This window comes from Aquarana catesbeiana, linkage group LG06, assembly GCF_042186555.1.
Source record: "Aquarana catesbeiana isolate 2022-GZ linkage group LG06, ASM4218655v1, whole genome shotgun sequence".
Taxonomy (NCBI): domain Eukaryota; kingdom Metazoa; phylum Chordata; class Amphibia; order Anura; family Ranidae; genus Aquarana; species Aquarana catesbeiana.
The window spans coordinates 35,104,589-35,119,320 of NC_133329.1; the positions used below are offsets into that span (position 1 = coordinate 35,104,589).

Here is a 14,732-nt window from a genome sequence, read left to right on the forward strand (position 1 = left end):
AAGATATGGCAGTACTGTGTTGCAGCAAAATCATGTAAAATTGCATATGAAGACCATGTGCCACTTACAATCCAGGAGTCAGTTCTTCTCAGTCCTCAATCGTCTTGGGCAGACAGAAGAAATGGGTGGACTCGGCTTCTGCCTTCCTGCACTGTCTTCTACGCACAACAGGAATCTGACTGCAGAATCCAGCATGAAGTCTCACAGTTTTTAAACTGGAGGTCTTTTTCTCACTCTATATTAGGGCATTTTAATAAGTAATAATAAAGATTTTTTTCTATCGAGTATTTTTAATTTGTGTTTTGAGAGACCTGAAGTTTCAAATGGTTAGCACTTCCGCCTAGCAGCACTAGGGTCATGAGTTCAAATCCCAACCACAGCACTAGCTACATGGAGTTTGCATGTTCTCCCTCTGCCTGTGTGGATCTCCTCTGGGTACTCCGGTTTCCTCCCACAATCCAAAGACATGCTGGTAGGTTAATTAGCACCTATCAAAATGAACCCCTAGTAAATGTATGTACCAGTGGCGGAATGTCCATTAGGAGCGCCCCCCCCCCCCCATCCATGTGCCTGACATATAATCTACATGAAGGGCGCCGGACGCATGGATTTCAATGTGGTGTTTTTTTTGTTTTTTTTTAGGCATGTGATTAGAGCCAGAGGCTCTAATTGGCTTCAAGAAGGGTGGGATCGGGGCACAGAACACTGCGCTCCTAGCCCACCCACTTGTGTGACATTAGTGAATTAATATTCACTAACATCTTCCTGCTTCTCCCGACCAATCAGGAAACAGCTCCTGAGACCCGATTGGCCAGGAGTCTTAGGACAGGTCTCAGGACCCGCCTCCTGTTTCGGCCGGGAGGAGAAGCGTTGGCCCAGGCAGCAGCAGCCTCTCCTAGAGCCCTACCCCAGACTGATTGAGCAGTGCACCGCCACCTCGTCCTCCTCCCCACACCTCTGGCTGTATAACGTAAGGAGGTCATGGATCATGCAGGGGAGAAGGGTGACGGCAGTGTGAGAATCATTGCCTATCGAGCCCTGGGGGGGTGTGCTAGTTTGGGAGTGAGGGGGCCAGGTCTGTTTGCCGCCCCCCTTCCCAAAAAAAAAAATGACCACCGGCTGTCACTGGTATGTATGAATTTGAGTTAGGGACCTTAAATTGTAAGCTCCTTGAGGGCAGGGACTGATGTGAATGTATAATAAGAATATAAAGTACTGTGTAAATTGATGGTGCTATAAAAGTACCTGTAATAAATAAAATAATAAATAAAAATATTGTTTAGCAAATATATGATATTTTTTTTTTTAATTCGGGGTAGATCTAATTTGAATCATCATAACGTTTTTTTTTTTAAATGATCCAGGCCATTTATTTTTCAGCTTTCTTGTCTGATTCCCTGTTGCCAATTTTTCTCCACTTCCTGTCTGGTAGAAGGTTGTCGACTCCACAAAACAGGAAGAGGGGGGTATCACTTTAGGGGAGCCCCAAATAGCAACAAGCCTAACCACAAAAAGAAAAATAATTTGGGCTCTTAATACACTTTAAGTGGTCACAGACACTCCGTAGCAGTCCACCTCTCCACTCTGTGTTCCTTAATGAAGATAGCTACAATATAAAGGGGAGTTAGTAATTGATATAATACAATCACATCAGGCACATAGAAAGAATACGCCTTACATTGCATTGATAGCTTTATTTTTGGTTTACATGGTATATTTATTTATTTTAAATAATTTTTAATAAAAAAGCAAGAAAAATAAATAATGATCATTCAAAGCACATTTTCAGATTTCAAAGAATCTTCATGTATGTTCAAATGTTATAAAAGTGCACTTGTCTGGTGTTCAGATACATTGATAGCTTCAGATTCAATACAGACTTTTAATTATATAATTGTTCATGTCATTATATAAAATCCTTGTTTTACAAATACATATTTAATACAGGGTGATGTCACAGAGCACTAAAGAGAAAGCACAGCAGCTGTTTACTTTCAGACTATCTCTCTGTTTAAAACTCCATTAAGCCTATTTCTACAGAGCAGGAGAGAAGGGGAGGAGAATTAAAGTGTACCGGCAGTCAAGCTATGAACACTAATATTTACATACTCTTAACAAGCACTTAATAAGCTGTTAACCACCTCAATACCTCCTTATAATAAACAGTAGGGAGGTAGACACTATTTTCTGGAGTGCTGTTTAACACACATGAGCAGCAAGCGCTGCCATTAATGGCTGTGGGCAAGCTGTCATTGGATAGTTCAGGTCACAATCACAATGTACAGAGACAAACAGAGTGGCTTTGCTTTGAACCAATCACCATCATCACAAGTGTAACAACTGCCAGCATTCAGCCCATGCACAACGGAGTAATGCGGGCTGAGCAAAAAAAAACAAAAACTGAAAGGTTGCCGTACTAAGTGAGGTTACTGAACTATTGTGTTCTCACAGGGGGTCCGCCACCCCCCCCTCCCGAACACACTGACCAGCGCTTACAGCCATTGTCTAAAAGTGCTGATCGAATGCTGGTTTTCCCGCATGCCCCTTCCATAAAAGTCGATCACTAGATCAGCTTCTGTCGGAAGGGCTGCTGTATACACGGGCCAAATGTCTGACGGTTTGTGTTGAACCAGCCAATAACAGCCAATATTTTAACCCGTGTGTACCAGCCTTAAGGAGAGTGTTGAATGTTTGTAAATATAGTAGGATGAAGGATTGCAGCAGATTCAAGGCAAAGGTGGGAGGAAAGATAAAGTGCAACTGACCACCGATTATTGGGCAATCGTTTTTTCAAAGGTAGGTGGCACTGACCACCAATGAATGTGGATTTTTTTAGTTTAAGGTGTGTGTGTGGGGTGGGGAGGGGTGGCAGGGTTAAAATACCATTGACCACAAATAATTATGAATTATAAATTATGAATTATAAAAATCCTTTTTTTGGGGGGGTGTTAATATTTTTTTTTATTATCTAAGAAAAACTGGCCCAAAATAGTAAAAAAAAAAAAAAAAAAATTTTTTTTAAAATATAACTGTATATTTCTTGCTACTACCATAACCTACCACCAAAACCTTTGACCCTGACCTTGACCTTTGGCCCTGAACCACTAACCTGGGGCTGACCTAGATCAAACCTTTATTTAGGTATTTTTGTATTTTTTTTTCTCTGCAAGGACAGAGAAAGATACAATGTATTTTTTTCGTCCATTCCCAGAGACAGAAAACACGGGGGTGGGCTTCATAGGGACTGATCACCGTGATAGCCAATCAGAGGCTATCACGGCAATCAGGTGACCTGGAATTGGATGTTCCTGGGACCCAATCATTAGAACAGGGCCTCGGTGAGACCCCAGTCTCTGTTCTGGGAACGCGCCGTGCGGCACAAAGGGAAATACACAAATATGCGACCCAAAGGAGAAAAAGACCAGTCCAGTGGGGCCGCATATTGGCGTACGGTCGGCGTTAAAGGGATTAATGGCCAAGTTTGCTTTTCAGGCAGAATTTCACGTTTTATAATAAATAAAAGCCTCTTCTAATGTATTTTTATGTGATCATTTTATTATGTGATCACCCAGGAAACTTCATATCCCATGAGGCACGGCCTATTACATCACAGAGTAGTGTGCATTTGCCACTCTGAAATATACCTCATTATTACACCACCTCTTTTTTTATTTTCACCCATTCTTACTTTTCACATCCCAAAAGGATGAATACCAGGAAATAATGGTGGAATTTTCTATAGGAGACCAGTGGTGGCTGGTGCACAATATTTTGGGGGGGTGGCAAACAAACCTGGCCCCCTCCCTCGCACTAGTACCCACCACCCCATCCCCCCTCCCCCCAGGGAATATGGACGGGAAGGGCCCTTTCACACTGGGGCCAGGGCGGCGTCGGTGGTAAAATGCCGCTATTGTAAGCGGCACTTTACCATCTGTATTCGTCCGCTAACGGGGACGGTTTTACCCCCTGATAGCGACCGAGAAAGGGTTAAAAACCACCGCAAAGCGCCTCTGCGGAGGCGCTTTGCCGGCGGTATAGTCGCGCTGTCCCATTGATTTCAATGGGCAGGAGCGGTGAAGGAGCGGTATACACACCGCTCCGAAGATGCTGCTAGCAGGACTTTTTTTACCGTTCTGCTAGCGCACCGCTCCAGTGTGAAAGCCCTCGGGGTTTTCACACTGCAGAGACAGCAGCGGCACTTTCGGGTCGGTTTGCAGTCGCTATTATTAGCGCAATAGCACCTGCAAACCGCCCCAGTGTGAAAGGGCCCGAAGGCGGTGATCAGCGGCACTATAAACAAAGAGCAACCGAAAATTAAAAAAAAAAAAACAATATTTTTTACTTTCTGCTATAAAACATATCCAATAAAAATTGTAAAAAAAAAAATCAAATTTCTTCATCAATTTAGGCCAATATGTGTTCTGCTACATATTTTTGGTATATTGATTGGTTTGCGCAAAAGTTATAACATCTACAAACTATGGGATAGATTTATTTATTTATATTTTTTACTAGTATTGGCAGCGATCAGCGACTTATGACTGCGATATTGAGGCGGACAAATTGGACACCTAACTGACACTTTTTTGGGGACCAGTGACACCAATACTGTGATCACAATGTGCACCATCACTGTACTAATGACACTGGCAGGGAAGGGGTTAACATCATGGGGCGATCAAAAGGGTTAACTGTGTGCCTAGCTGGTGTTTTCCTACTGTGTGGGAGGTGCTTGTACTAAGGGAAGGCACGGATCAGTGTTTCTCCATTACAGGAACACAGGATCAATGCCTTCCCTACTGACAGAATGACAATCTGCCTTGTTTACATAGGGAGACTGCCTATGTGCTAAAAAATATGCACTGTCACTGTACTAATGGCACTGGCTGGGAAGGGGTTAACATCAGGGGTGATCAAGGGGTTAACTGTGTGCTAGCTGGTGTATTAATGTAGTGTGGGAAGTGCTTTTACTAGGGGAAGGCATGGAACGACGATCTGCCTTGTTTACATTGGTGTGCGCAGCCTATTACATTAGGGTGTGCACCCCAGAGCAAAAACACACATGGGCGTATATCAGCAAAGATTGGTGTCAGTAAGGCAGTAGACAGTGTCAGTAGTTTTTTTAATTTTATTATTTTTAATTATTTTTTCCAATTTTATTATTTTTTCCAATATTTTTTATTATTTTTTTTTTTTCTATTCTTTTTAGGAGCCCCATTACGGGACTTGAAATATCAGGAAAAGAAGGGGCCTGGTAATGACATATTTACCAGCCCCCTTCCCCACTCCTGAGAGGAGAGGAGGGAAGCTAGCAGCACTGTAGGGGGGAGAGAGGAAGCAGGGGGAATCAGCACCACACAGGATGATTAGGGTGTGCCCAGGCACACCCAGCACACCCTGTGCGCATGCCTATGCTTGTTTACATAGGTAGATCGCCATTCTGCCTGTGTCCTGAACTATCAGCGGGTGCCGTTGGACATCGGGTCCATAGGACCCGCTGATCAGCTTCCGCTGTGAAACATCATAACTGGAGTGAGCCGGTGGTGGTGCGCCCCCTCGCCCAAAACCCAGAAGTGCAGGATTCTGTATATATATATATATATACGTGGTTCTGCACAGCGAGGCCGCCCTGTAGCAAGTGGTTAAATTATCACAGCACTGAAAAATGGCCTAGCAAAAGATGGGGTATATACAGGCTGGTACTGGAATGGTTAACTGCTTGCCGACCAGCCGCTGTCATTATACTGCGGCAGGTCAGCGCGATCCCGCGAACCGTCATAGCTATACGTCGGCATTTTACTAGTTAAAAAAAATAATAATAAAAATGCTATAAATCTATCCCCTATTTTGTAGACGCTATAACTTTGGCGCAAACCAATCAATATACGCTTATTGTGATTTTTGTTACCAAAAATATGTAGAAGAATACATATCGGCCTAAACTGAGGCAAAATTTGCTTTTAAAAAAAAAAAAAAGGGGATATTTATTACAGCAAAAAGTACAAAATTAGTTTTTTTTTTCCAAATTGTCGCTCTTTTTTTTGTTTATAGCGCAAAAAATAAAAACCACAGAGGCGATCAAATACCACCAAAAGAAAGCTGTATTTGTGGGGAAAAAAGAACGCCGATTTTGTTTGGGTGCAGCGTCGGACGACCGCGCAATTGTCAGTTAAAGCGACGCAGTGCCGAATCACAAAAAATAGCCTGGTCATTCTGCAGCCAAATCTTCCGAGGTTGAAGTGGTTAAACAAGTCCTCACTGACCTATCTAACTGCAAACGCCGTAGGGTACATCATCATTAAATAATTTCACAAGAGATCCAGTGAAATTGATCAAGTCATATAGCCGCACACTGCCCTCCTGATTTCCTCTGTGCCTGCTCTGTATTTACCTTACAAAAAAGGAGGCCAGCATCTCACTGTTCCCTTATATGTATTTCATCTGTGCATATAGCTGTCTTCCTGGAGTGCAGCTTTAAAAACAAGAAAACTATACAATTTTAATGCCAAAATATATATAAATCAGTATCAGAAATAAATCTATAGCCAGATAAATAAAAAGTACACCCAGTAAGTTTTAGGACCCAGCTGTTGGGGCAAAAACTAATTTCAGTGATCTAACACTTTAGATGCTCAGTAAATCATTTTATCGCAGAACATTGTAACTGGTTCCCTCTTAACCTTTTTAATAAGTTAAGTAAATGGCTGGACTATAGAAAACACGTCTAACTGGTGGAAGGAGCATAGTCTCTACAGAGGGGCCCAGTCAGGTGAGGGAGGCATTGTGCACTCACTGTAAAAGTCACACTGCCATGTTCAAAGTAACAAATGTTGTCCTTCACACCACTGTTGACTTGTTTTTCACATTTTCCAAGCAGGTCATCATCATATTTATTATCCTCATCCCAAACCTCCACCTTAAAGCTAGACACCAAACCGAGTTCCTGAACTCCAAGATCAAAACGTATGTTCCAGTTTGGATTATCATTGTTCCATATGGTCGGTGTCTGAACAGAAGCCAAGCCACTTATTTTTACAAAGGCATCAGTCCTCGAGCCGTAGTCACCCCAAAGGTTTGAGGCACCAAGTACAGTGACCACCACTTTGGCAAGTCCCCTTTTTGAGGGGCAACAGTTTATATTTTTTCCTTGACCACTAAGACAAATGCAGTTGCACTCTCTACCAGGACTCAGCTGTGAACCCGATGGACAAGAGCAGTTCTTACTTAGGGCCTTCTCAATAATATAATCACCGATTGCTTTCTGCAGGCTTTCTTTCCGGGGTCCTTTGAATGAAACCAGATTGTGGATGGGCTCCAAAGAGTAGGTTACGATATCGGGGTCAGTCTTTAGGCTTTCCATCCAAGTTTCAAAAGATGCTGCACCGTCTCCATTCTTTATGTCAAAGGAAAGCTGCTCAAATGTGATCTTTCCTCCTCTTACCTAAAATTCATGAAGAAGCATTAATTTGCTTATTGTTAGTAACACATGCTTATAAATAACAAAGATTTCAAGGCTCCCCATCCTCCCCCCACACCACCCCAACCCCGCAGCATTTGGGTTTAGTCCTCCTTGATGGAATATTCTACTATATTCTTACAATTCCCCAAACCTTATATAGGTTAGGACAGTAAAAGACCCTGCCTCTATATACATGAGTTTAGAAAGGTCACAGGACTCTCAAAGATTCAGTTTGAGAAGTGTCAGCAGATGTTTCGTGAGCAAATAAAAAAACTGTCTTAAGTTTTCTCTGGACTTCCAAAGGTTCCAAAGAGTATTGGGTGGGACAGAGCCTTCCGTCCTGTGTCCAGGCATTGCTAGTTGCCTACAGCTTGTGTAAATGCACAGGTGGTCAGGATTGTTATAAGCCAAATCTGAGCATAGCTCAGGTCAGTTGCTGCCATTCAGAGACAGACCCCCGTCAGGAGACCTGGTTGTCAGAGACTGCGTCCTTGCTGAGGGGGGCTTCTTACCTGAAGCACTGGGGAGGTCAGGACAGCTACGTGGGCCTGGGAGACCAAGAGAGGGTCTGGGAGGCTAGAAAAGCCAAGGCAGCTAGCAAGTCCAGGGAGGCTGGGGGAAGTTAGGAAGTCTCGAAGAGAGTGAGCAAACCCGGGGGGTTGGAGAACCATATTTGGATGTCAGGAGTGGGCTTGCGCAGCAAGGTACTACAATTGAAGCTGAGTGAGCCCAAGAGCCTGATGGCTGCTGGCTCACTCAGCCTCAATTGCAGTATGGCTCTCTATTTTTCATTAGTTGTGTTTGCTGGAGAAGAACCCCTGCATGGGAGACCTGATGTTGTAAGATCTTTCTTTCTGTTTCCTTTTAAAAAAAAAGGGCTGCCATGCCCTTAAACCAAAGTGCCAACTACCGTGGACTCACTGTAAAACTGCATTCACCACTGAGCTAAACACCCCCAGTTTACAAGGGTACAGTATACAGTTGTGCTCAAAAGTTTGCATACCCTGGCCGAAATTGTGAAATTTTGCCATTTATTTTGAGAATATGACTGATCATGCCAAAAAACTGTCTTTTATTTAAGGATAGCAATAACATGAAGCCATTTATTATCACATAGTTTTTTGGATCCTTTTTAAATCATAATGATGAAAGAAATCACTCAAATAGCCCTGATAAAAAGTTTACATACCCTGGAATGTTTGGCCTTGGTTCAGACACAGAAGGTGGCACACACAGGTTAAAATGACAATTAAAGGTTAATTTCCCACATTTGTGGCCCTTTAAATCACAATTAGTGTTTGTGTATAAATAGTCAATGAGTTTGTTAGCTCTCATATGGATGCTCTAAACAGGCTAGACACTAAGCCATAAGGAGGTAGAAAAGAACAGTCAAAAGACCTGCGTAACAAGGTAATAAAGGTCAGGTAGGTCAGGATGCTCTAAGCAGGCTAGACACTTAGCCATGAGGAGGTAGAAAAGAACAGTCAAAAGACCTGCGTAACATGGTAATGAAGGTCAGGTAGACCAAGAAAGATTGCAGCCACAACTGGCGGAAGAATTGCTCAGGATACAAAGAAATACCCACAGGTAACCACAGGAGAAATTCAGGCTGCTCTCCAAAAAGATGGTGTGGTTGTTTTTAAGGAGCACAATTCAACGATACTTGAATAAAAAAGAGCTGCATGGTTGAGCTGCCACAAGGAAGCCTTTACTGTGCCAATGCCACAAAAATAAAAACAATGAGGCATGTCAAGGTGTTGGGCATATTGTAACCAGGCTTTTTGGTGGCACTTGTACAGTAAAGGCTTCTTTCTGGCAACTTGACCATACAGGTCTTGTTTGTCAAATGATCATTGCATTGTGCTCCTTAAAAACAACCACACCATCTTTTTCCAGAGCAGCCTGTATTTCTCCTGAGGTTACCTGTGAGTTTTTCTTTGCAACCCGAACAATTCCTGTGGCAGTTGTGGCTGAAATCTTTCTTGATCTACCTGACCTTGGCTTGGTTTTAAGAGATCCCCAAACTTTCCACTTCTTATTAAGTGAATAACAGTACTAAGTGGCATATTCAAGGCGTTGGATATGTTTTTTATACCCTTTTCCATCTTTGTAAAATTTTATTACCTTGTTACGCAGGTCTTTTGACTGTTCTTTTCTACCTCCTCATGGCTCAGCATCTAGCCTGCTTAGTGCATCCATGTGAGAGCTAACAAACTCATTGACTGTTTATACACAGACACTAATTGTGATTTAAAAAGCCACAAATGTGGAAAATTAACCTTTAATTGCCATTTAACCTGTGTGTGCCACCTTCTGTGTCTGTACCAAGGCCAAACATTCCAGGGTATGTAAACTTTTTATCAGGGCCATTTGGGTGATTTCTGTTATCATTATGCTTTAAAAATGATCCAAAAAACTATGTGATAATAAATGGCTTCATGTGATTGCTATCAGTTTTTTGGCATGATCAGTCATATTTTCAATATTAATGCCAAAAGTTCACAATTTCTGCCAGGGTATACAAACATTTGAGCACAACTGTATATGCCAGCTATACTTATTCCTGTTATACAACTCACCTCCCAACTCTTCTCATTGAACGTCTGATGGAAACTTTCCCCCTTGTTGGATTTTTGGCTTTGTTCCTTGCAGGCACTAAATTTGGCACTTGCTTCAGCTTTTCCAGTGACAGCCGCAGAGGCCTCAATGCTAAGACAATCCTTCAGCTCATCCATTGACATGCCATCCATGGAGATTTGGCAAGTCTTGATGGCATTGACTTCTTGCACTTGGCCTCCCACATCTGCCTGGTTGATATAATGAGTGCCGTAGATGCTAATTAAACGTCTGTAGTGAGCCTGAGTGCTGGCATCATAAGTCGGTGGCAAAGCCTTCAGGGCCCGTCTCAGATCTTTGCTCAGTAGAGGGAGGTGTGAAAGTCGGAAGCTGGTAAAGGGACAACATTTAGAAAGAGTGTCAAGAAAAAAAACTTGAACTTATTTTTTCTACCATTATAACACTTGTATCAGGAGCATTTTGTTGCTCTGTATGGAGATGCCCACATTGTTTATTCAACAACACCACACCTGCCTTAAAAGGTACTGGGGCTGTTGAGTGGCCATCTAGATATTGCATTGCTGTACTGAACAAATTGGCAAAATCTGTTTTATTGGAAGCAAAATAATTTTGCAGCTGGTAAACAAGTCTTTCAAAGAAGTGAATGGAGGAACTTTTTAAAGTCATGACGATTACTGGTTATATGATAATATATGTTATATTTGAAGATATACCTGTAATAGACACAACTCAGATGGTGCTTGATGAAGCTATAACGGTCTGTGCTGGCCTTATTCTTACCAAACTGTGCCACTTGGGACTGAGAACCAGCCATTACTAGCTTGGCATCCACACCCTTGTGATGGAGCTCTAGCCCAGCTTCCCAGTCATTCTTCACTTCAGATGCAGCTTCCTCAGCCAGCGATGTAGAAGATCGGGAGACCTCACTGCTGATCTTCCTAGAACAGGATGACTGGGGCCTCCAGTCCACCATTGCAAGGGGAAGCTTTTGCCAAGCCTTGTTCATATATGGGTTGTGACAGACAGTGCATGTGTTGTCCTCTGTAGAATACTTCTGGAGATCTAGCAGGTGAGCCCTAGTCTGCTTCATGGTCACAATATCAAAGCCTTGACCAATAAGATTGTGACCGGGGACAAAATGGACTTTATCACATTCTGGCTTTTTGGCAGTTCGGCAGGCGTAGGTGAGTTGGGGGTGAGTTTGGCAGAAAGTAGAAGTGGCAAAACTTAGAAGAACCAAGATGAGCCACATATTCAGACAGTTGAGTGGAGTATAAACCCTACAGAAAAAAAAAAAAAAACAAGTCCAAAGTTAGATTCCCTATTGATATGCTATATATGATTTACTATGCAATATATATAATTATTTTACAGATTTTTTCTTTTATATTTCAATACATTCCCCCTTAACGATTTTAGCTAAAGTAAGTAAAAATAATTGTCTTTGAAGAGATAAACAGGAAGAAAACTCCCTGCAGTGCTTTGGACTTCCCCAGAATGGGAAGAAAGTGAAAATCTCTCAAATGAGGACCCATATAGCAATCAACAAAACCTTGATGTCCCTTGCTGATTGGACACCTCCAGCTCTGACTCAGCAGGGGGGGGGGGTCAGATCCTTGCAGAGTGACCACTGCTTCCACACAGAGAGTGAGGGTCCCTCTCTACTGCATGCTGGGAAGGGACAGGCTTTTCTACTCAGGATATGGAGATGTGGCTGCTTTCTAAAGAAAATGAAAGTAGTATTAAAGCCTCTTTGTTTCTAATAGCAATTCATCAGTAATCTTTAGCTGAGTACAACCTAATAAACAATGCATTACTAATCAGTATGAGGGTAGGGTGCAGTGTGGTGCTCTGGCAACAAAGGAACATTCAGAGACTGAGGTGGATGAGATCAATGTATTGAGAAAGTCCCAACAATGTATAATCAGGCCCGACTGGTAGGTACAGCCAACCGGAGCAACCCTCCAAACAATAGCAGAGGATCATACTCTTGACATGATACCAACAGCTTCTGCAGCGTGGAGCGGGAATGTGGCCTGGCCAGTCCACACCCAAATGGTAGGCTTCCTAAGTGAAGATAGAGTAGACCTTGCACTTTCCCTACCTCAAAAACAATTCCCCTGCCCCTAAACTCTGTCTCTGCCAGTCTGAGAACCTGTCCCTACACTAGCCACTCGCACAAAGTGCGCCAAACCCCAGGAGTCATAGTCTAAATAGACTCTGTCCTTCCCAAGATGGCCACCTAGGTTAAATGGGGGCACCAGCATCCAATCGGACAGCTATCTCCCTGGTGACCTCAGGATGTGATAGAGGAACCAACTTTTTTCCCATTCTGTATTCCTGCTTTGGTCGAGTGCCACCTACAGTGGGGAGTAAAAACTGCATCTGCCTACAAGTACATCTTCTATGTTCAATCCCCTATCCTTCTGTTTACCATGTGCAGCTTTCCCAAACTTCCTGTTGGGGAGAGCCCCACATTACATTACCACTATTCTCCTAATTTATTTAGCAGGACTATAAGTCCCATTGTGCTTAACTCCAGTGTGCATGCTTTGCAGTGTCTTTTTTAATGTAGTAAAACTATTGCCTGTGAGTTAAATGTGGAAGGAGGGATTGGGATTTTTAAGGTGCAAATAAATTTGAAAATAGTAACAACTATAATATATAAGAAGTTTTTTATTTTGGAAAAATAAATTGTTGAAACACAACAATTGGCAAGTACATATCAACAAGATTTTATGGATACAGCATTATAAGATGGAGTTCCCAACATGTTTCACCCATATGTCGGGCTTCTTCAGGGGATGCTGTCCAACTAGAGGTACAAGCCTTCTTGGTCTCTTGAAATATTGGTCAATTCACTAAAGGGTCACAGGTGTCTATCTGCGTCCAGAGAACCATGTGCTAAAGGTGACCATAGGGGGCATTCAAGGACCACAAAAACAAAGTTCTGCAGTGGACTCAATACCAAGGAACGAATGCTGTCTAAAACCGCCAGTACTTATTGATAAGACTGAAATTTAGCGACAGCATGTGTGTGTCCCTGGGTTCCAGCAGCCTGTTGCCTATTACCTGTGAGTGTAGGTGAGTACAACATTAGCAAGTCCTAGGATATGGTATGATCCCAGGTGTGAGAAAGGGTTGCTTATGAAGACCCTGCAAAGGAAATGGAGCCACCCTTGCATCAGAAGTTGAGGTCAGCACTTAAGGAAGCACCTAAAATATGAGAAAGGAAAACAATTCAGGATGAAGCAACAGTGAACACTGTAAGCCTTGATTTTTTTATTTATTTTTTTATTTTTATGTCCTAAATATCACTGAAGAGGGTGTATTTATTAAAAAAAATAAAAAATCGCAGAGCTGTTCTCCCATTAAAAACCCATGTAGTAAGTAAGTCATACTGTGTAAACATGGCAAAGAATGTTCTGAAGCTATTGTATATCCTCAACAATTTAAATGTGTGAATTCTGCAAATATGACATCATGGCCACTAGATGGTGTTCAGAACCATATGTATTTGCTTTGATAGTCAGCACCCTTAATGTCCAACAGATGGCGCTGGCTATCTTAGTGTAGACAGGTGCTGACTACAGAATCTAAAAGAAGGAGACATTTCTCTCTTTACAATCAGTTTACGTTCACTTTCTGCTGTTATTCTGAATGTTGTGTTGCACTATCACCTCCAGTCAGCAGAGGGAGAGCTATATAGCCAGAAAAGTCTATGGATTCCTATGCAGAATGCTGAGGATCACCCTTACCTTCCACATAGACAAACCACCAATTTCATGGCGCCTCAATCCGTTCTGGCTGAAGTTGTTGCCAGAGGATGACGACTTGTCATCCGAATGGGAGACCTTCTTCCGGGAAAACACAAACTCTGCCTCCTTCCTGATAGTGTGGGAGACCTTTAAAATACACGCCAGGGCCACCCTAATAACTCGCATCAACAGGATCAAAACAAACTCATCAGACATGTATGAGAAGGCGGAAACTGAATTATCGCGTACAGAACACACATATCAAACTGACCCATCCCAAGCTAACGCCTCCCATTTAAAACTACAATCCAGGGTTATGAATCAACTCCAATACGAAAAAGCAAGACAGAAATTATTTTTTGCCAAACAGAAGTATTTTGAGCAAGGAGAGAGAGCTGGAAAACTCCTGGCGTTCCTGGCTCGAAATGAGGATAGGCCCCCAGTGGTAATTGCACTTCAGGGCCCAGAAGGGCAAAAAATCACAGATCCTCCTGTTGTATCATCTAAGTTCAGGGAGTTCTTCATGGACTTATACAACTCTAGGACCCAAGAGGGACCAGATGAGATGACTCCCTTCCTGGAAGGAATAGCATTCCCTCAACTTACGATTGACCAAAGGGAGCTTCTAGAGGCCCCTCTCACTAGGGAGGAAATAGACACCGCAATTGCGAGTTTCGCCAAATCTAAATCCCCTGGCTCAGATGGGTTACCCATAGAATTTTACTCTCACTACAATGAAATAATCACCCCCAAATTACTTACCCTCTACAATACCATGTTTAAACAATTCACCCTCCCAGCCTCTATGGGTGAAGCCACAATAGTCTTAATACCTAAACCAGGCAAGGACCTGGGTAACCCGGAATCCTACCGCCCTATTTCATTATTACAGGCTGATATCAAGATTCTGGCCAAAATCCTAGCCATGCGACTCAACC

General features: G+C 42.7%; 1 protein-coding gene across 1 annotated transcript in view; it reads right to left on the reverse strand.

Moving 5' to 3' along the window:
* Positions 1–1,674: 1,674 nt before the first annotated feature.
* Positions 1,675–14,732, reverse strand: part of LOC141148298 (perforin-1-like) — a 29,501-nt gene continuing 16,443 nt past the window's right edge. The window contains exons 2-4 of the mRNA XM_073635591.1: positions 10,750–11,316; positions 10,039–10,405; positions 1,675–7,441 (exon numbers count right to left, since the gene is read on the reverse strand). Coding sequence (XP_073491692.1) covers positions 6,725–7,441; positions 10,039–10,405; positions 10,750–11,288 — 1,623 coding nt within the window. The 5' untranslated portion in view covers positions 11,289–11,316 and the 3' untranslated portion in view covers positions 1,675–6,724. The remainder of the gene's footprint in view (positions 7,442–10,038; positions 10,406–10,749; positions 11,317–14,732) is intronic.